This window comes from Schistocerca americana, chromosome 2 (assembly GCF_021461395.2).
Source record: "Schistocerca americana isolate TAMUIC-IGC-003095 chromosome 2, iqSchAmer2.1, whole genome shotgun sequence".
Taxonomy (NCBI): Eukaryota; Metazoa; Arthropoda; class Insecta; order Orthoptera; family Acrididae; genus Schistocerca; species Schistocerca americana.
This window is the reverse complement of record NC_060120.1, coordinates 693,488,703-693,511,502: the sequence shown is the minus strand read 5'-3', so window position 1 is coordinate 693,511,502 and position 22,800 is coordinate 693,488,703. Positions and strand designations below refer to the sequence as shown.

The window sequence follows — 22,800 nt, the reverse complement described above, 5'->3', positions numbered from 1 at the left end:
TTTCGTTTGCTTTCGTGTAAGCATGACGCGCAATTTGTAGTGCCAGCACTGCAACTGGTAGGCGTTCCTTGTCCCCCCTCCCCAACGGTACCCCTCGCCAGCCAATGCTTGCTTCCTCCTCTCCCCGCACACTCCACGAAACTTTGCCGTCTTACAGTTAACACACTATAGGTAATCGAGGGGCACTCTAGTTTTAGTATTACTCGTCACGAACATTCCGCTGTTTATTCGGAACATGTGATGTTGGGAATGTAGTTAGGTAGGACTCTAAGAGTACAACTGAAATTACTGCCAATGAAACGAGTAGCTGTCATATTTATAGTCTTGCTTGTCACAAAAATTTAACAGCGATCGAATCTTTAACAGTGCTTTCATAAATTTATTGGTCACGACAAACATCGCACCACATGAACAACGAACATCGTATGACAGCTTCCCGATTTCAGCCGAGGTCAGACAAAATTCCAGTTTTTAATAAATACTTGGAACAGCAGTCTACGGTAAAACTCAGGCAAATAAAGAAGAGTATTTTAAATGCTCACTGTGGACTTTTATCCTTTCATCGAGGACATTAAGTCTCCTAGCATTAAATCGCATATGGTCCACGAAATCTGCGACTTGTGGCAACCCTAGTTAAGTATGTTACATATCATCGACTACATTTTTTTATTCATCATTATCGGCAACAATGTGTAGATGGCGACTGTCTTGCTGCTATACGCTTTGACAGGGTCAACGTTTGAGAGTTCTCAGATGGTTATACGGTTTACCAGTAGCTTAAAATATATGAAAATGCAGTGTCCTTTTTCGGAACGCAAATGTAGAAGTTGGCACACAAACAGCTAAGTAAAAAATTCGCACGTTTATTTATAGGTAAAAGCCGTCTTTAGAATTTTTCTTTGAAGGAGATCGTGTGAGCAAGAGTCGTGTGCTGATTTGAAAGTCTAGAGTCGGGTATTTTACTGTTCGCGACAATTCTGCATAATCGTCCACTGACTGTATCAATCCCCGTTTGTATTTTAAAATTTCGAGCAATCGCGAGTGGTGCGATAACCTCGTACTATTACTGTATCGTCAGTTGTAGGCTTAAACTTATTTGTGCTCATTTACAATTTTTGAGAGCGGTAAACTTGTCCTCCTTCAAAAAAATTGTTCTCTAATTTCATTGCATAATTACGTGAGGAACTGGTTATTTTTGAGATTTTTCAGGCGCTAACAGAACAACATTTTCGAAGTTACCGGAACGGGTCTTTTGGATAGCTTTTTTCTTGCAAATCAGCGTTTGTTATTCACAGTTACTGCCGCAGAATAGATCACCCCGATTTTCACTGTGTATTAATCCAGCATTTTCGGAAGTTAACGTTGTCCTGTGCACAATCTACATCTACATCTACATCTACATTGATACTCCGCAAGCCACCCAACGGTGTGTGGCGGAGGGCACTTTACGTGCCACTGTCATTACCTCCCTTTCCTGTTCCAGTCGCGTATGGTTCGCGGGAAGAACGACTGTCTGAAAGCCTCCGTGCGCGCTCTAATCTCTCTAATTTTACATTCGTGATCTCCTCGGGAGGTATAAGTAGGAGGAAGCAATATATTCGATACCTCATCCAGAAACGCACCCTCTCGAAACCTGGCGAGCAAGTTACACCGCGATGCAGAGCGCCTCTCTTGCAGAGTCTGCCACTTGAGTTTATTAAACATCTCCGTAACGCTATCACGGTTACCAAATAACCCGGTAACGAAACGTGCCGCTCTTCTTTGGATCTTCTCTATCTCTTCCGTCAACCCGACCTGGTACGGATCCCACACTGATGAGCAGTACTCAAGTATAGGCCGAACGAGTGTTTTGTAAGCCACCTCCTTTGTTGATGGACTACATTTTCTAAGCACTCTCCCAATGAATCTCAACCTGGTACCCGCCTTACCAACAATTAATTTTATATGATCATTCCACTTCAAATCATTCCGCACGCATACTCCCAGATATTTTACAGACGTAACTGCTACCAGTGTTCGTTCCGCTATCATATAATCATACAATAAAGGATCCTTCTTTCTATGTATTCGCAATACATTACATTTGTCTATGTTAAGGGTCAGTTGCCACTCCCTGCACCAAGTGCCTATCCGCTGCAGATCTTCCTGCATTTCGCTACAATTTTCTAATGCTGCAACTTCTCTGTATACTACAGCATCATCCGCGAAAAGCCGCATGGAACTTCCGACACTATCTACTAAGTCATTTATATATATTGTGAAAAGCAATGGTCCCATAACACTCCCCTGTGGCACGCCAGAGGTTACTTTAACGTCTGTAGACGTCTCTCCATTGATAATAACATGCTGTGTTCTGTTTGCTAAAAACTCTTCAATCCAGCCACACAGCTGGTCTGATATTCCGTAGGCTCTTACTTTGTTTATCAGGCGACAGTGCGGAACTGTATCGAACGCCTTCCGGAAGTCAAGAAAAATAGCATCTACCTGGGAGCCTGTATCTAATATTTTCTGGGTCTCATGAACAAATAAGGCGAGTTGGGTCTCACACGATCGCTGTTTCCGGAATCCATGTTGATTCCTACATAGTAGATTCTGGGTTTCCAGAAATGACATGATATCCGAGCAAAAAACATGTTCTAAAATTCTACAAGAGATCGACGTAAGAGATATAGGTCTATAGTTTTGCGCATCTGCTCGACGACCCTTCTTGAAGACTGGGACTATCTGTGCTCTTTTCCAATCATTTGGAACCCTCCGTTCCTCTAGAGACTTGCGGTACACGGCTGTTAGAAGGGGGGCAAGTTCTTTCGCATACTCTGTGTAGAATCGAATTGGAATCCCGTCAGGTCCAGTGGACTTTCCTCTATTGAGTGATTCCAGTTGCTTTTCTATTCCTTGGACACTTATTTCGATGTCAGCCATTTTTTCGTTTGTGCGAGGATTTAGAGAAGGAACTGCAGTGCGGTCTTCCTCTGTGAAACAGCTTTGGAAAAAGGTGTTTAGTATTTCAGCTTTACGCGTGTCATCCTCTGTTTCAATGCCATCATCATCCCGTAGTGTCTGCATATGCTGTTTCGAGCCACTTACTGATTTAACGTAAGACCAGAACTTCCGAGGATTTTCTGTCAAGTCGCTACATAGAATTTTACTTTCGAATTCACTGAACGCTTCACGCATAGCCCTCCTTACGCTAACTTTGACATCGTTTAGCTTCTGTTTGTCTGAGAGGTTTTGGCTGCGTTTAAACTTGGAGTAAAGCTCTCTTTGCTTTCGCAGTAGTTTCCTAACTTTGTTGTTGTACCACGGTGGGTTTTTCCCGTCCCTCACAGTTCTACTCGTGACGTACCTGTCTAAAACGCATTTTACGATTGCCTTGAACTTTTTCCATAAACACTCAACATTGTCAGTGTCGGAACAGAAATTTTCGTTTTGATCTGTTAGGTAGTCTGAAATCTGCCTTCTATTACTCTTGCTAAACAGATAAACCTTCCTCCCTTTTTTTATATTCCTATTAACTTCCATATTCAGGGATGCTGCAACGGCCTTATGATCACTGATTCCCTGTTCTGTACATACAGAGTCGAAAAGTTCGGGTCTGTTTGTTATCAGTAGGTCCAAGATGTTATCTCCACGAGTAGTTGTAATAAATCGGCACTTGTGATTTTATTTCTATATGAGATATTATAAGTAATATATTGTGTTACATCTAACTTTTCCTTAAAGAGGAGTATATATTAACTACATTTATCATAAATTAACTTTGTTAGCGACTATAATTAACCTCAAAAAGTTTAAGGAAACTATAATTTTTTACTACAGGTTTTCCTGTTGCCTTATTAGAAATCTCCTTTTGTGTATTAGCTTCATTTTTATAGGGAATTAGGACTCTTCAGCTCAGTAGATCAAAAGATAATTAGAAGGTTCAGTTAAAAGTCATTTGTTCACTGACTTGTAATATATTACACCAGCCAAAATGCAGCTTTACTGTGAATGCTGTTCTTGAAGTGTGTTGGGTGAGCTCCCGAGAGTCATGTACCTGTGGCACCGGTTCCAAACGTATTTCAAGCACAATTCTCTCCTCTACAGAAAGTACATGATCTGTCATAATTCGGCCGGCCAGAGTGGCCGAGCGGTTCCAGGCGCTTCAGCCTGGAACCGCGCTACCGCTACGGTCGCAGGTTCGAATCCTGCCTCGGGCATGGATGTGTGTGATGTCCTTAGGTTAGTTAGGTTTAAGTAGTTCTAAGTTCTAGGGGACTGATGACCACAGATGTTAAGTCCCATAGTGCTCAGAGCCATTTGAACCATTTTTTTTCTTCTGTGGATTCTGTCTCCTCTACAGAAAGTATGTGATCTGTCATAATTCGGCCGGCCGGAGTGGCCGAGCGGTTCCAGGCGCTTCAGTCTGGAACCGCACTACCGCTACGGTCGCAGGTTCGAATCCTGCCTCGGGCATGGATGTGTGTGATGTCCTTAGGTTAGTTAGATTTAAGTAGTTTTAAGTTCTAGGGGACTGATGACCTCAGCTGTTAGAGTCCCATAGTACTCAGAGCCATTTGAACCATTTTGTCATAAATCTTCTGCTTGAGTGCAAGTGGTGTTTTACTGGTAGATCTAGGCGTCCTGTACAGGGTGGATAGGGACCAGGAGGAATTCAGGGTGTCACACAGCTCCCCCTAATCAACTAATTCGAGGTGCTATCTTTCTGTATGACAACTTCTTCTGCTCAATAGATGAATTTTTAGACATGAAGTAGTAAATGTAAAAAGCATATTAATCATTTTGTGTAAAGAAACTTTTTAAAGTGACATGTTCCACATCATTATGAAATGTCATATTAATGATCTAGAAACAAGTATTAATGTATTTATGTATATTTACGTCACTCTGTGACAAGACGTAACAAATTTGAATACCAATTCCATTAAAAACTGCTGACATGGGGTGTTCCATTAATTGCAAGAAAGTATGAATAATGAATGTGAGCTAAAATAAAGCTGAATTCGAACAGTATGCTTAGAATTCTTTTAAATCAAGTAGCTCATACATGTATTTGTAGGTAGGAACAAATGACCATAGAACATTATGCAACAAAACCAATTTCTGTTTTATATGAAACATAGTGGGCAAGTGCTCTACCAACTGAGCTACCCAAGCACGACTCACGCTCCGTCCTCACAGTTTTACTTCTACCAGTACCTCGTCTCCTAGCAATGGTCCCGAGTTCGAGTCTCAGTCCGGCACACAGTTTTAATCTGCCACACACAAAGTCGTAATTTATATGTGGAAATGATGACTTAGCACACGGACTCCCTATTTCTGTTCAGTAACAGTCGACAGGAGTTGGGAGACTTTGTGACATAGTGATTTGCTAATGTTCGTCACCAATTGTGCAATGTACCATCAGTCAGTGTCGAGTGCATTATCGTCTGCTTTGTTGCTGTGCTGTACTGCCACTGTCTGTGTTTTGTTGCACTACTTTCATTGTGACTCTTTCAAAAATGAGAGATGGTGTAGTTGATGGCCCATGGCAGTGGTTACTTTCTACTCCAATTTGGAAAAGGAAGTCGGTAACCAGAGGCTCGTGGAGCTCATAACCTCGGTTTCTTTTGTTTTTACTGCTTACTTACAGTAAATGAAGGCGGAGTCCATTAGTCCCCCCCCCCCCCCCCCCCTGCATCCCACCTCTTCCCACAACATGCCCTATTCCTCACTCGCCAAATGCCAATTTGCAGTTTGTAGAAGGAACAAAATGCTAAGAAACTAGCTTCTGTTTTGAACGAAACGAAAAAAATATGGAAGACTTTAAATCACCCAATAAGAAATCGACCAGTCTTGGTTGGGCTCTTGACACATTTTAGTGGATAACATACAGCTGGGGTCTATGTGCATTTCACTGGCTAATGTGTTGAAGTTAAGTTGTTGCGTAATTTATGTGCAATAATGTCTGTGACGACCAAGTAAGCACGCTTAAATTTTAGATGATTAAACACAAAGAAAAATCGTGGAGAAAGGTGATTCTACAGATTATTTAAAAATTTGAGATGTGATGCCCTGAGCATCAACTAATTGTTAAAAATCCTCTGATAATATTCCTGTAAAGAACGTAAGTTTCGAAGTAGGAAAATACAGAAGAATAAGGCAGGAATTCACGAAAAGTGTGTATGAGAGCTGCAGGGAAATATTCAAGGTATGGCGACGTTACAGTGCAACTGAGAAATATGGGGTACTCGTAGCTCCCCAACAAACTACGGTACCAGAAATACGTAGAAACGAAGAACACTGATGATATAAAAAGTACATTATTTTGAAAATGCAAACTCTGTCCTTGTGCATTCTGGCGTCTATGCAATTACCAGATTTTTCGAGACTGAAGATGTTTATCCGCATATAATATTTCATGATTAAAGTTGTGAAAACAACTTTTTTCATAAAACAAAATACTAGAGTGTCTAGTATCCTTATTGCGTAGATGACAAGTTTTGTTACACAGAGAACCAATTTCAGCCAGTTCAATGGCCATGTTCAGATCCATAATTAGAGAACTATTATGGATATGAAGATGATCATTGAACTAACTGAAACCGGTTGCCTATGTAACAATACTTGCGATGTAGCAATAAAGTGTTCTAAAAGGACACTAAACTTTCAAAGTAACAGATCGCCTCCTGCTTCCACTGACGATGTCAGGTAATCATAAAATAAAATACTAATTACTTATTGAAAGTTAGTTAACTTTCAGATGACCAAGAACCGCCCTTAAATGAATAATCCCTAAAATGCTTTGTTTTGAAATACGAAGCAAACAGTTTAAGCAGAAAATCTAGAATCTCGTTGTGACCTCCTTCTAAAATTTGGAAACAAAACATTGCCGTCACGTTGTGCTTCTTGTACCTCTGTTAGTTAGGTACTTCCTCATTTAAAGTCGTTTTTACGTTGTTTTTCTCTGTCACCTTTTCATCACATTGAACGCAGCAGAAGCTCCCAAGCAAAAGTAGGGGATCCAAAACAGACTGCTTGCGCAATGACACAACTTGTGGACACGAGAACGCCTGTGCGTACATGCATTCTTTCCGTAAATTTTTGTGCATGCCTTTGTATTCAGATACGTCTGTGATTGTACACGATGAAAGAGGCATTGTGGTGACAAACACATTCGACGTGTAGACGGTTTATGTAGATCTGTCAACATCAGAATGGAGAAGATTATATAACCGTCATTTCTTGACCTCACATCTTCAGTATATGTTGAGGCCAATCGGTTCTGCTAGTCAGTATTCTTAGTATTGACAATGCGCAAACACACGCCTTCGGACTATCAGTATACAGACAGCTGACAATATTACTAAACGTACGAGGTGCCCTGTGTCATCGTTACCATTTACGAATTTCTTTATATTCTTTGTTGTATTCTCTAATGGTTGTGCGTAGTCACATCTATAGCCTTATGATCTTTGTATACTTGTGTCAGCCAATGAGAGGTCTCCGCGGTAGGAAATGATCAATGAATGCGTTTATTTCGTGAAAAGACGTAGCCTGTGGTTGGTTCCCTAATTCCAAGTTGTGTGTTTACGCTCTCTACCGACCAATCACAACACCGATTACAAAAAAGTGTGTGTACGACGCCATTGCAGTAGTGCTGCATTTAAGATTTGTTGCGTTTATTCTAGGAAAAACTTGTGCGAAATTCCTTCGACCGTATTTGTTTTGAAGTGAAAATGAGTGAACTGATGGATCCTGGGAAAATGAAAGTGGTAGAACTGAGGGCAGAGTTGGCTGCCCGGGGGTTAGACACAAAGGGTGTGAAGGCAGTGCTAGTCGACAGGTTGAAAGACGCTTTGCGCCAAGAGACTGGACAAGGTATAGTATTGTTTTGAAGCAGCATTAATATCCATTTCTGCTTAGACAACGGTCATGAATATGTGTCATTTAGCAAAGTAACTAGTGTTAGTGTATTATTTATTTTCCATGCTTTGCAATAAGATACAATGTCAAATATTATGTGATAATTAGGAATGGTTGTTAATTGACGGTGTTAAATCATTAGTTGTAGGTTTTGTGGTATGTAAAGATTGTGTTCAGGTGGAGTGTGCTGGATTTACAAGAAATTGGGTTTAATGTCGTATGTGGGTACGGCACATGATGCCGGGAACTAATTTGATTTTATGATCGGCGACCATTTGTTGCAAAGCAGCAGTACTAGTATCGTTGGCATACGGTTTGCATATTTTTAAATTAGAGATCTGCATTTACTTAAGATATCTTTCTTTCTGGAGATTGTGTTGATTCCGAAACGAAGTTTTTCATTTGGTGTTAGTGTGGTGTGATTGGTATTTATGTTTTTTTGTGTGAAATCTCTCACGATATTGTAGCAGTGCGTACGGATTGGGCTATTTTAACACAATCGCATGGCAGTGTTGAGACTGAATGTTAGTCTGTTTCTTCATACAGGCATGTGGGAACATAGGTCCATCTTGCACCTTATTTACACATTTAATTCGTGGGGAATATTAATAACCCTAGTTGGCTTCCATGGATTCGCTGATGTTTACTGTTTTGCTTTGCATACAGTGACCCATAGCTTATACGTGGGAAATTTAGACCACGAAAATTTTGTTGCAGTTATTGCTTCTCTAGGCTGCGACACCCCATATTACCAACTTCGTAATGCATGCCGTAGTTGGAATTGCATTTTTGTATGTTGCATATATGTCATAAAATGTATAATCGTAGTAATTACCTTGTGTCGGCCTTTTGATAAATTTACATCTGCAGTTAAGTGGTTTATTTGCCCATTACATTGTGGAAGTCAGCAATGCAAAGTTTAATCATTATAGATGTTTTACACGAGTTACTCATGTGCATAAATGAGTTAGCATTTGAAAGGCAAATCAGTAGTTTGTATTCAGAATTGAATATTTTGTGTTTGTAGACTTGCTGGATTACTTACGAATTAGCATAGTCTAGCTCAGTGTGTGGTTGTGTATGATTGAAGCCAGTAATGGTAAAAGGCATCCCGATCTAGAAAGTGATTAATTTATTGGAAAAGAAGTATCTTCATGAATGCAGTGTGTCTCCAAAAGGACTATAATAACTGCATCTGTTCACAGAGATTCCAGACACATCAATTGCTGACACATCAACAGAAGACGCAGGTGACATTTCTTGCTCAGAAACACAAGAAGAAAAGCAAGAAAATGAAAATGAAGATGCTGAAATGCAAGAGGAATCTGTAAACACTGAACAGAATACAAAAAGTCAAGCAGAACCAGAGGTGGTAGAAGTCAAGGAAGAATTGCGAAGCAGTGCAGATAATATGGCAAACATTAAGACAGAGAAGAACCCTTTGGAGGCTGATGTTAAAGATACCAAAAATATTCCAAAGGTTAGTATGCTGTGGTTGCATAAAGTCAGAGTTGGATTGACAGTTTTACATGAAGCTTAGCAATAGAATTCATCCTTGTATTGTGGTTATAAAATTATAAACATTACTGTGTGTATATCACACATTAGAATCGCATTTTATGATAGTTTTAAATGAATATCTAAGTATCCCACTTTTGTGGTTAGTTTAATTTTTCACTCTGTGAAAATTTAGTGTGAGTAAATGCAATATTATTGTTACTCATAAAACAATTTTCCCAGATCTAGTCGAGACAGGTATCAGGTTGCATCTGATGGTTTGCATATATCATCTTTGTTCTAGTTGAACTTGTCCTTGTGTACGATTGTATGAAGGAAAATATGATTTACTTTAGAGTTTATATCGGGGCCAATGCTGTACCTGTGAGGTGCTGTATCAGTTTTTACACGCAATAATAATTCCTAGGTGTCTGGGTGCTTTGTCAACCCATGGATAAAGTGGGAAACGAACTTCGTATAAGGGTCATTCCATGCCAAGTGGTCTAAACCTTCCCACCATCATGTCTCCAATTTTCTTCAAATTTTATCTGTAGCACTAGTCAAGTGCTAAATTAAGTTTCTCAAGATTTCAAGCCTCTAGCTGCAATACTTGCTGATCTACACCCCCTTGTCTGAAGGGTAGTAAGTTCGCATGCGCGCGACATCAGACAAAATGCCATTTTTGGGGTCTCATAAAATTGAAACCAATTCATAAGAATGGTTAGTAAGATGAGACCCTGTACAGTTTTTTGTGCTGATTCAAACGAAATTAATTATAAGATTACTGATGCAAAATCCGGTCAAACAAGTCGACTCAAAGTGTACCCCTAATTCTGTCGTGACTTAATGCGACAAATTTTGACCAATATTCAGACTGCAATAATTTCCTTGCAGATAAAGATATGGACTTGAACTTTTTACCAAGTCTTATCTTTGTGCTGGACATAATACAGCTGGATTTCCAACTACCCAGGCTTTATAGTCGCCTTGCAAAATCTCTTCAAATTTGGCAGTGTCAGCGCAAATGGCTTTATTTACCAAAGTTCAAAGCCCATTACTACAAAATAGTCAGCCTGGATTTAATTGTGAATAGTATCATCTGAAAGAGAAACTCTTGCTCTACAAGATGGATATATTTTTCTTTTGCAACGCTTCCATTAAGTGCTTATTTACTCAGGTCAAAGTATCTTATATTTTGTGTGCGCAGTGCCCTGCGTTGGTCCATGATGGCTGAGCCATTACTGGTTATCACAATAAAACCAGCATCCCCATCGCCATAGGGGCCACGCCCGATAGCCATGCAGTAACAGCCACGGGTGGGTATCTTTACTGCAGGTTCCCAAGCCTGATTACAGGGTGTCTTTACCACAGGATCCCAAGCCTGATTGTGGGTTTCTTTATGCAGGTTCCCAAGCCTGTCTTCCTCAGTTACTTCATCATTCTGGAAGCATCGTTGATTTGCAAGAGAATGCTTTCAGGAAAACTGTATTGCCGACCAGATGATGTCACTGATGGAGCTGGAATAACACCAATGATAAGTTGTTCTGGAATCCAGCAAGTATCACGTCTTAAGGGCCAATAAAATGAACTTGCAGGACCATGAGGATGCATAAAGCTTATGAAAGCATCTTTCTGTTCGACTGAGATTTCAACGATGTTTCCAATCCACCATTTCTTTTCATAAATGCAAGCAACATACTGCCCAGGCTGAAGATCCATGACTTGAACTACTACTTCAGCAGCACTAATTTTGGCCAAAAAAGATGTCGCATCATTAGAAACTCTACTGACCTTAATTGTCGTCATATCAATGGGCAAAAAATGGTGGTTTTCTCTTGTGCCAGCTAGAGTGTGCCCTTGCAGGAATCTTTCTTCTTGAGAAGCTTTTTCTTCTTCAACTTCCTCTTTGCTGATGAAAAAGAATTTGATTCCATTGATATTATCATTGCAGAAGTTGAAAAGATCTTTGGGTGTTAGAATCTGGTTTTCATATGGACGTTGCAAACTTGCTCTTGCTGCCAACCGTTTTGTTGTGCCTCCAATGCCATCACAAGGCGACTTTCCATGGCTTGTTCCAAAGAAATTCCATTCTGCTGTTATTTCAAAATCTTCTTTGTGATAGCATAAGTTGAGAAAATTCTTGAAATTCTTATATTGTGCAGCTGAACCATCACTGAAGTAGTGGATGTGGCTTATTTTGGAAAATTGCATCTTCAGGTAATTGATTACTTTTCCAATGTAAACATGGACAGTAATCGTATCGTGTCGAAGGCAGTCACTAATAACACAAAGATTCACACATTGCACCTCTTCGTTTTCACAGTAGTAGACTACAAATGGATGAACTGTTGCTTGACTGTTTTCCCAGTGAAAGCCTTGCACTGCATCTTGAACAATAAATGAATAGTTTTCAGCAAAATCCATTAGTATTATGAATTCGCCTTCTTTCAAATCAGTTTTGAGAGCTTTCAGGTGCTGGCTTTGATGCTTGGCAATGTAGTGATGACAAGACAGGTTCCAAATTTTTGCTGCAATATCTTCAACATACTCTTCTGTTGAAAGCTGCTTTGTTTCTAAAGTATCCCTGTCGGTATGAATCCATTGTTTGTACTCAATCAGTTCTTCAGGGTCATTATCTTCAAAATATGTTGCAATAACTGCTTCTACACCTTCTGGACCAGGGCAGTTTTCACAACGATGAAGCATACAATCCTTGTTTTCCAAGCTGCAAACAGCTTTGCTAAGAATTTCCTTGTAGTCTTCATTGATTGATGCACCAGTGAGCATAAGCTTGACATTTTGGTGTATTGTACAGACACAAACTGAGTGCATTCCAGCAGAGCCAACTGTAACACACCATTTTGGTCTAAGCTCGCAAAACTTTGAGAAGCCAATTTCTGGTCCATTTTGCTTCTGATAAGACACGTACATTTCCTTCAAATTGCAAAGCAACAACCGCTTTTGCTTGTACACCTTTGTTCCTGAAATTCTCACAGGCACACAGTCTTTCTTCCCTGGACAAAGTCTGCTGAATTCGTCATCTTGAAAAAAGTCATGTACTTTCTGGACAACTTCATCTGAAAGCTTCCTTCCTTGCCGATTTGCTGGAAAAGCTAGAACACCTTGCTCATTCTTCAGTTTTCTCGCTTGCTTTACCATTCTTTCTGATACATTAAATGCTGTTGTCGTATCTTTAATTGTCCAGCTTCTTGGAACCAAGGTCAATATTTGAACTTTTGTCCTACGATTTGACACTTTACATTTTTCTTTCAACTCTTCTATAAGATTATCAAGATCTGCACAATTATTGCATGGGCGACTTTTACTTGAACTTGGCTGTTCATCGTAATTGATTCCTACAGCAGCAGCAATTTGATTCCCAATTAAACTTTGTGCATCCAAGATCTTTCTTTTTGCATAGCTTTGCTTATCTCTTTTACTTAGTTGTCTTCTTTTCAATGGTGAAGCACCAATAAATGATAAACTTTTGTTGATGGCTGGTTCAGTTTCATCCGTTGTGAAATCTTGTTCAGATTGGGTTGATAGTGATGATGAATCTTCTAGCTTTTGGTTCAGTGCCGACATGCAGCGAGGGCAAAGCTTCTGACCAGGTTTTATATCAATCACTTCTTTTTTCTTTAACAGGCAAAGTTTGGCAGCTGTTTCATTATCAAGCAGTCTAAGTCCAGCTTTTACATTGTGATTCCTCTTCTTGAATGGATTGCAACATTTCTTTTGCATCGCTTGATATTCATGTAGGAAGAGGGCTTCATGGTGGAAGCAAATGATGGAATTTTCGTCAAGTTTGGCTTCTGAACGCGAAACAAGCAATTTCTGGTCACATTCTGTGAAATCACTAAACGCTTTGAATCCAGTCTTCTTAGCATAGAAGATAACATGGCACTTCGATGCAGCAGCATCTTTTCCAATTGAACAGGGGGCCAACGATTCTTCTTCTTCATTAACTTCTGACATCTCTCACTGGCCAATCACTGAATAAAACACGAATGAAATATCCAATTATATCAGTAATTCTAAGCGACTATTAAGATTCAAATTCCTAGAAATGAAGAAAAATTAGTGCATCGCGCATACAAAATATAACAACTTTGATGTGAGTTAATGAGTACTTAATGGTCGCGTTGCAAAAAAAACAAATGTCAGTCTTGTAGAGCAAGAGTTTCTCTTTTAGGTGATACTATTCACAAGCAGATTCAGGCCAACTATTTTTTAGTAATTGGCTTGAAACTTTGGTAAATTTTACCGTTTGTGCTGACACTGCCTAATTTGAAGAGATACTGCAGGGCGACCATATGGCCTGGATCATTGCAAATCCGGCTGCATTATGTCTAGCACAAGCATGAAGCTTGGCCAAAAGTTCAAGTCCATATCTTCAACTGCAAGGAAATCATTGCAGTCTTAATATTGGTCAAAATTTGTCGCGTTGTGTCACGACAAATTTTGAAGTATACTTTGAGTCGAGTTATTTGACCGGGGTTTGCATGAGTAATGTTATACATAATTTCGTTGGAATCAGCAAAAAAAGCTGTACAGGGTCGCATCTTACTAACCATTCTTATGAATTAGTTTCGATTTTATTAGACTCCAAATATGACATTTTTTTTTATGTTGCATGCACACGGACTAAGTACACTTCAGACAAGGGGGTCTAGATCAGCAGCTATTGCAGCTAGAGGCCTGAAATCTTGGGAAACTTACTTCAACACTTGACTAAAGCTACAGTTAAAATTTGACGAAAATTGGAGACCATGATGGTGGGAACTTTTTTCAGTTTTAGACCACTTGGTGTGGAATGACCCATAAACTCTAAACTTTATTGCATTTGAAACTGAACAGATAGTCATTGGCTAAGAATAGTGATTGGGTCTGCTACAGTTCTCAAAGTGATACAGACTTCATCTGCAGGAGTTCTCCCCTCTAGTGCAAATTCACGCCCCTTAGAGGTGCGTGCGACTAACAGAAGGTTAAGTGTGTAGCAGAACAGTTTCAGCGGCACTTATCATGAGAAGTGATTAAGAGTGCAAGGGGTGTTTCTGAAGCTTGTTGAAAGTGGTGAACACACACAGTGTTTTCCACAATAATGACTGGGAGCAATTGGGTCAGCTACTGAAGCCAGTATTAGAAGAAAATGTGCAATTAGTTTGCAAAAATAAGTTATTAAGATTACAAAAATCGGCAGGATTGCAGTAACTGTAAAATTCAATTTATCGAATGATAAAAAGGCAATGTAGGTCATCAAAACTAGACATATTTGTCATTTACTCATACAAAACTGTGCAGATTCACTCTTGTCACTTTTCTTCATTTCCACAGGGTCAAAACAGGTTATACGGAAATAAAGTTAAGTGATATGGAGACTGAATTTGGCCAATTTTGTACAGTGTGGTGTGAGATGTATGTATTCTACAGTCACTGAGTGTTCCCTGGGTAGCTGCTCTAGCTTAGTTTCCTTTCATATCAACTAAACTAACAGTTCAGGGTCATTCCACGTCAAGTCACCCAGGCCTTGACACCGACCATGTCAGGTTTTGATGAAACTTGGTACAATTACTTCTTTTATCATCCTGAAAGCACTTGTAAAATTTTTTTGCTCTATCGCTTATAGTTTTTTTATAAATTTTTAAAGTTTTTAGATTTGGCGTTGTTTCAGCAGTCGGAAATCGTAACTTAAACGTGTCCTCACAACTAAAAAAATTTGTATATTAAAGAATACTCACAATATCAGTATGAAATTTTGGAATAAGTTTGTGTATTATATGTAAATGTTAAAAAAATACCAGAGAGATATATTAAAATCTTCCAAATGAAAAAAAATGTACAAGTGTGGCTTTATTTTTTTTTTAAAAAAAAAGCTAATGGATGTTTAGTTTTACAAAAACTGCAATATCTAGAGTCTCAGACCTGATAGAAAGCTCAAATTTGTTTTAAAATACTCTTAATTGTATAGGCTATTAGATAAAAGAAAAATTATGTTGGCTTTATAACCTGTTTAATAGTTATCTAATTTTTAAAATAATATTAATTATATTTTAAAAATAAGAAGTACCAAGTGACTTAGACACTGAAAATAAGTTTTTGTCTTCTTGGAGTAACGATGTACGCTTCGATTGTTTTGTTACTCCTGTGTTTTGAAGTAAAAAATTTATTACAATGTTAAATAGTGCTTGGATAGTATTTTACTAAGTTTATTCGAACTTTCAGTAAGTACTGTTACTTAGTTTACAGAGATTCTTTTCCAATATCCTATAAAAGTAGCCAGAACAGTAATCAGACCAAAAGTGAAATCAGTATGTCAGATATTCAAACCTGTAGTGTAGAGCAATTTAAAAAATCTGACTGTTTCCAAACAACCTACACACCTTCAAAAAAGTTACAACCGGTGAGGAAGAAAAAGATTTGATCCACTTACGATCTGGAATTAATCTGTGTGAATTTAAGAATATATGTTCACACCACAGGTACTACTTTTTAAATGTTTTTTAAAAGTATCATACAACATGTGTAGATCCACTAAAAAAACACTAAAAGCCCATCAAAAAATCGTTGATGTGTAGGCTTGGATCTTTCTAAACAATTACTGACAAAAAATACTAGCATAAAACCTGGACAAAAGCTTTGCTCAACATGCTGTAACTTCTGTGAGGAAAAATTGAGTTGAAGTCAATGAAAGTGAAACAGATGATGAAGTCATGGTTGAATTAGAATCATTGGACTCCAGAAATGAATCCCTCGTACAAACAAACGTTGCTCTTGATAATTTAGGTTTAACACCGATAAAGCTTCATGGCTTGTCAGAACAAAATAAAGGGTCTTATTTTAAAAGGAAGGTTAGCAGTATTGAAAAGACTGCAAAAAGGTGGTTTCAAAAGCATTAAAATGCACCAAGTTCTGATGATGACGAAGAAGATACAAGTGTGGTTGAGAAAGCAAAGGATTTTGATGTAATGATTTCTCTTATGAAAGAGAAGATTTCATCTGTTGGGAGGTCTAGAAAAATCCAGATTCTGACCTTGGCTCCAGATTCTTGGAGTCGAAATAAATTTGATGAGAGAATTTAGTGTGAGTGATTACATGGTGCGACAAGCTAGAAAGCTAAATCTGAAAAGGGTATTTTGGAAACGCCTGGTCCAAAAAAAGGTAAAACTCTTTCTGAAAATACAGTAAGACTTGTAACAGATTTTTATGAAAAGGATGAAAGTTCCAGAGTGCTACCTGGAACAAAAGACAAAGTAAGTGTTCAAAAACATGTGTACATGCAAAAAACTCATTTTGTGTAACTTGGGGGAACTCTATTATTCTTTCAAATTGGAGAATCCTGAGGTAGAAGTAGGATTTTCAAAATTTTGTTTCTTGAGACCTAAATGGTGTATCCTTGCTGGTGCTGCAGGCACACACACCTTATGTGTATGCAGTATCCACCAGAATGTTAAACTATTACTGGATGCTGTGAAAATTGAAGAATCTTATAAAGACCTAATGAAGATGCTTGTTGTGTGCGACACGGAAAACCAAAACTGTATGCTACATCATTGCGACAGCTGTCCTGCAAATACTGCACTAACTGAGTACTTAACTAAAAAACTAAGTGAAGATTATGATTTAGAAGAAGAAATTGTAATCAGTCAGTGGGTTAACACACACACACGGCAGAAATGATCAGTCTATCAGTGTTGAAGACTACATTTCTTTATTGGTTAGGTCATTGGAAAAGTTCACCCCGCACTCGTTTATAGCAAAATCCCAATCGGCAGCCTTTAAAAGATTGAAAGAAGACCCGCCACCCAAAACAGCAATTATTGTGATGGATTTCAGTGATAATTGTTCCTTTGTTATACAAAATGAGACCCCAAATTAGCAATGGAATAGAGGTGGTTGTACTCTACACCCAGTTGGAGTTTTTGTAAGAAATGAGGAAAACAATGTTTTTGTTTCCAACCACTGTTTTTAGTGATGACCAAGAACATGACACTGGTTTTGTTAACTTTGTACAAAAAGAAATTACAAAGTGGCTGTCATTACATCATACTGACATTGACTCAGTTCACTACTTTACAGATGGTTATGCTGGGCAGTACAAAAATAGAAAGTTTTAAAAATTTGACTGAACACTTGAGAGACTTTAATTTGAAGGCCCAACACTTTTTTTGCAACAAGTCATGGGAAGTCAATTTGTGATGGCCTAGGAGGAACTATTAAAAGAATTTTAAGGAAAGCCAGTCTACAGCTTTCAGACGAAGAACAAATAATGGCAACAATTGATGTGTAAAATTTTTGTGAAAAAAATATTGAAAACATTCATTTTCACTTTATTGACAAAAAAGAAGCTGGTTTGCTACGGTTAAAACTAGAAAAACGTTTTTCAGCAACCCGAACCATTCCTGGAACAAGAAGTTTTCATAACTTCAAACCACTTCCAATAAACAACCTTGAAATTAGGACTACAGATAGTGTAAAACCCTCCTTAGTCTTTTCTTTCAATTCTTCTTCTGATTGGGTTCATGTTGAACCATCCATAAATAGCTATGTGGCTGCAAATTAGGATGGTAACTGGTACTTTGGACTGGTAAAAACAATATTCAATGATGAAGAAGATGCAGAAATTCTATTTCTACATTCTTCAGGACCAGCTGCATCATTTTATTGGCCTGAAAGAGAATATTCTTGCGTAGTGCCTTTGGAGCACATAGTCTGTGTAGCACACACACCTCAGTCAAGCGGCACTGGAAGAATGTATTACTTCAAAAAAGACTGTATCAAAAGAACTGAAAGCTCTTGGATGAAGTGGAAAAACAGTTTGAATCAGCATTAATGTATATTAAAAAGACAAAATTACTCAAAAAATTCAGTGTTTCAAGCAATCAGTTGGGTTATACATAAGTGTCGTAAGTACACTATCTTTGTATATAATTCTAATGTAATCTACTATAATTAATAAACATGTTAAAAAGCCACCATTATTTTTGTTTTATCAAGTAGCCTATATGTTTAAGAGTAAATTAAAACAAATTTGAGCGTTCTATCAGGTCTGAGACTCTTGATATTGCAATTCTTATAAAACAAAACATCCGTTAAAAAAATATATTTTTTTTCATAGAAAATATTAATATATTTTAATAGTATCATTTTTATCTTCAAATATGTATAATAAATAAACTTGCTGCAAAAATTCATGATGTTATCTAAAAGAGTTTTTAAGATAAGCAATTTTAAAATTTTGAATACAAATTAAAATTACCATTTCCTAAGGTTCGGAAAATGCAAAACATAAAAACTTTAAAAATTTATAAAAGAAAACTATAAGAGATACAGCAAAAAAAATTTGCAGGTGTTGTCAGGATGGTATTAGAACCATTTGAGCCAAATTTCATGAAAATCTAAGGAGGTGGGTGTAAAATTTATTTTTTATTGGGTGATTTGATATGGAATGACCCTTCAATGTAATCTGCACTTCCAGAAAGATTTATTTACTAATTACACATGCTTGCAGTATAGAGCTGCTGATGCCAATGTTTCTCAGGCTGGAGGTTGCCAGTGGGAGGATAGTATGTGGGTAGCCAATGAACACATGTTAATCAGATATATCTTTATGCTTCTGATATGAATGAAGTTATGTGGCTTGCCCTTCACACACTGGTTTTGTCATATGCCTGTTCCATTTCATTTTTGTTACTTTGTTTGCTTGCCTCCAGGGTCCAGCCATATTCTAGCAATGGCATGTTCTGCCTTCAATGTTGTTAAAATAATTAATTTGGTGACAGTTCTGAATTAATCGCTGTGTGGGTGGCACATCAGTCTGGCACCACAATGTAGATCTATATTTGGGTGATATCATTAACATTGTTTGACATAAGTACCAGAATGCTCTAAATATCCGTAACAGGAACACCTGTACACAGGAAGAGTAAAAGGTAAATGATTGGCAGGTCAGATGAGTCACCAGTACTAACACTACTTTTCTGAATGAATGCAAAGATGTGACAAATCAGGAACCAAAATTTTGATGTTATATCAGGTAGACTAGGGAGCAACAAAACTGACAGTTGATGTAACACCCCTTTTCTGTAGCTGTTACTATAATGGCAAGTTAGTGTTACCATTTACAAGATTTATGACTGGTCATGTAATTTACTTAGGCATTGAATGATTTGCTATCTCTAAAGGACATATTATAGAGGCATATATAGATTCAAAAGCAGTCTGTAAATTTGAAATAAATGTTAATAAATTTAAACTTCAGGGATCCTGTAAATAATGGAGCCTTCTAGCATTTCTTTCACATGTGGAGAAATTTGCAAAGTTAGTTGCTGTCAGTGCCTGTTATGTATTTATCTACAATAAGATATTAACAGCCTAGCAAACCCCTTCCTCACAATGTTTCATAATGGATATTTCCAGCTTTGAATGAATGTCTCTTAAGATACCAACTCAATGAGCAAACCTATCTGTAGAATATGAGGGCCTTCTCAGTACGATAACACATGGCAACACCTGTTAGAACAAGTGGGAAAGCATTACACGAAATCAATTATTTATTTAAGAATTGCTTCAAAACAGAATGGAATGATAGTTAATTTCTTCAAACAGCAAATTATTAGTTCAGATTATGCAATCTAAAAATAAGTTTATTTTTTAATTTGGCTAGTAAGTTTGCTCATACTTTCAACACTGCAGTTATTTGTTACAAATATTTAACATAAATTCAACAATATTAGGAACATAATCCATGGCAATGCATTTCGGGAGTAAAGTTCCCATTGTTAGGCTGTAGAATTTAATCCTGCATAAAACACACATCGAAAGCACTGTGTCAAAATATAAAAGAAAGAAAATTATTTGGGCATAGAAGTCCTCATCTTACTTTAAAAATAACAACACCGGATTCCCCACTCTGCTCGTCCATGTTACCGCACATCCTCCAAATCGTTGCTTCCGTAAGATGGTAAGCATCGGTCACATCAGCTGCTTCTCCATGCTATACTAGTTTGTAAATGTATTTACAGGTGGCATGTTTCCTTGACGTTGACCTCCACCTGTCCAATGGTCAACTTCACACGTCCGTCCACATCAAACCCACCAACAAGCAACAGTACCTCCATTATGACAGCTGCCACCCATTCCACATCAAACGGTCCCTTCTCTACAGCCTAGGTCTTCGTGGCAAACGAATCTGCTCCAGTCCGGAATCCCTGAATCATTACACCAACAACCTGAAAACAGCTTTCGCATCCCGCAACTACCCTCCCGACCTGGTACAGAAGCAAATAACCAGAGCCACTTCCTCGTCCCCTCAAACCCAGAATCCCCCACAGAAGAACCACAAAAGTGCCCCACTTGTGACAGGATACTTTCCGGGACTGGACCAGACTCTGAATGTGGCTCTCCAGCAGGGATACGACTTCCTCAAATCCTGCCCTGAAATGAGATCCATCCTTCATGAAATCCTCCCCACTCCACCAAGAGTGTCTTTCCACCGTCCACCTAACCTTCGTAACCTGTTAGTTCATCCTTATGAAATCCCCAAACCACCTTCCCTACCCTCTGGCTCCTATCCTTGTAACCGCCCCCGATGCAAAACCTGTCCCATGCACCCTCCCACCACCACCTACTCCAGTCCTGTAACCCGGAAGGTGTACACGATCAGAGGCAGAGCCACGTGTGAAAGCACCCACGTGATTTACCAACTGACCTGCCTACACTGTGATGCATTCTATGTGGGAATGACCAGCAACAAACTGTCCATTCGCATGAATGGACACAGGCAGACAGTGTTTGTTGGTAATGAGGATCACCCTGTGGCTAAACATGCCTTGGTGCACAGCCAGCACATCTTGGCACAGTGTTACACCGTCCGGGTTATCTGGATACTTCCAACCAACACCAACCTATCCGAACTCCGGAGATGGGAACTTGCCCTTCAGTATATCCTCTCTTCTCGTCATCCGCCAGGCCTCAATCTCCGCTAATTTCAAGTTGCCACCACTCATACCTCACCTGTCTTTCAACAACTTCTTTGCCTCTACACTTCTGCCTCGACTGACATCTCTGCCCAAACTCTTTGTCTTTAAATATATCTGCTTGTGTCTGTATGTGTGGATGGATATGTGCGTGTGTGCTAGTGTATACCTGTCCTTTTTTCCCCCTAAGGTAAGTCTTTCCGCTCCCGGGATTGGAATGACTCCTTACCCTCTCCCTTAAAACCCACATCCTTTCGTCTTTCCCTCTCCTTCCCTCTTTCCTGATGAGGCAACAGTTTGTTGCGAAAGCTTGAATTTTGTGTGTATGTTTGTGTTTGTTTGTGTATCTATCGACCTGCCAGCGCTTTTGTTCGGTAAGTCACCTCATCTTTGTTTTTATATATAATTTTTCCCACGTGGAATGTTTCCTTCCATTATATTGATATCATTAATTTGAATCCAACAATTATCTAACTTAAGTTTGACAAGATGTAGGGTGCATTAAGACTGGACATCTACAGCGGATCAGATGTTGCAAAACATGAGACTAGTCACCCCGTGAAATATAGAAGAGAACTTAGTGATATATAAATGGATACTAAAAGAAAGAAACTCAACCCTCTTGGGAAACTTGAAATATTAATCGAATGGCCGATGTGGCTGGCGTTCACTGCCTTACGGGAGCAATACTTTGGAGGTTGTGCAGAAACATGGCTAAGCGGAGCAGGAATCTGGTGTTGACTTTTTAAAGTAAGACTAGGACTTCATATCCAAAAAAAGTTATTTGTGTATTTTGACCCTGGCTGCTTTTGAAGTGCATTTTACGTGGTATTAACTCAGACGACAGATGATGGGAGCTTGACTCCTGCAATGTGTAGCTGTGGATTGTGTTACTAATATTAGTGCTTGTATGCTAAAATATTTACAATAATTATCTTAACAACCGTTACCTCCACTCCTTAAGATGGAAATATTGGAAAACTTAAGTCATTATTATTATTATTATTATTATTACTATTATTATTAACAAGTCTTTTTGTTATTAGACTCAACATTGACACTTGTTTAAATTTCAAGATTAGTTGTAAGATCCAAACACAGGTTATGCGACTAAGGCCAATAACCTTCTTGTAACACGATTAAATTCCAAAGGAGATATTTATTCGTGCATTTTTACAAGTCTAATGAAACGGTGGGTTGGAGGCAATGATGCATTGAGCTGTGGTAGCAGTGGTGTTGATTAGTATCGTGCAAGTGAGGTTCAGCATATAAATTGCTCTAATAATTCTTCCTCTCATATCCAAACCCCATATAGCATTGCACACACATTCTACACTATAGTAAGCTGGATAGGCATTACTCCAATCTTTATTTGCAGTGAAATTGCAGATAATTTAGCCTCACTTCCTGTTGACAGTCTAAA

At 38.5% G+C, this 22,800-nt stretch overlaps 1 protein-coding gene across 1 annotated transcript in view; it reads left to right on the top strand.

The window, feature by feature from the left end:
• Nucleotides 1–7,602: 7,602 nt before the first annotated feature.
• Nucleotides 7,603–22,800, top strand: part of LOC124593217 (heterogeneous nuclear ribonucleoprotein U-like protein 1) — a 134,194-nt gene continuing 118,996 nt past the window's right edge. Inside the window, exons 1-2 of the mRNA XM_047131907.1 lie at nucleotides 7,603–7,860; nucleotides 9,111–9,385. Coding sequence (XP_046987863.1) covers nucleotides 7,719–7,860; nucleotides 9,111–9,385 — 417 coding nt within the window. The 5' untranslated portion in view covers nucleotides 7,603–7,718. The remainder of the gene's footprint in view (nucleotides 7,861–9,110; nucleotides 9,386–22,800) is intronic.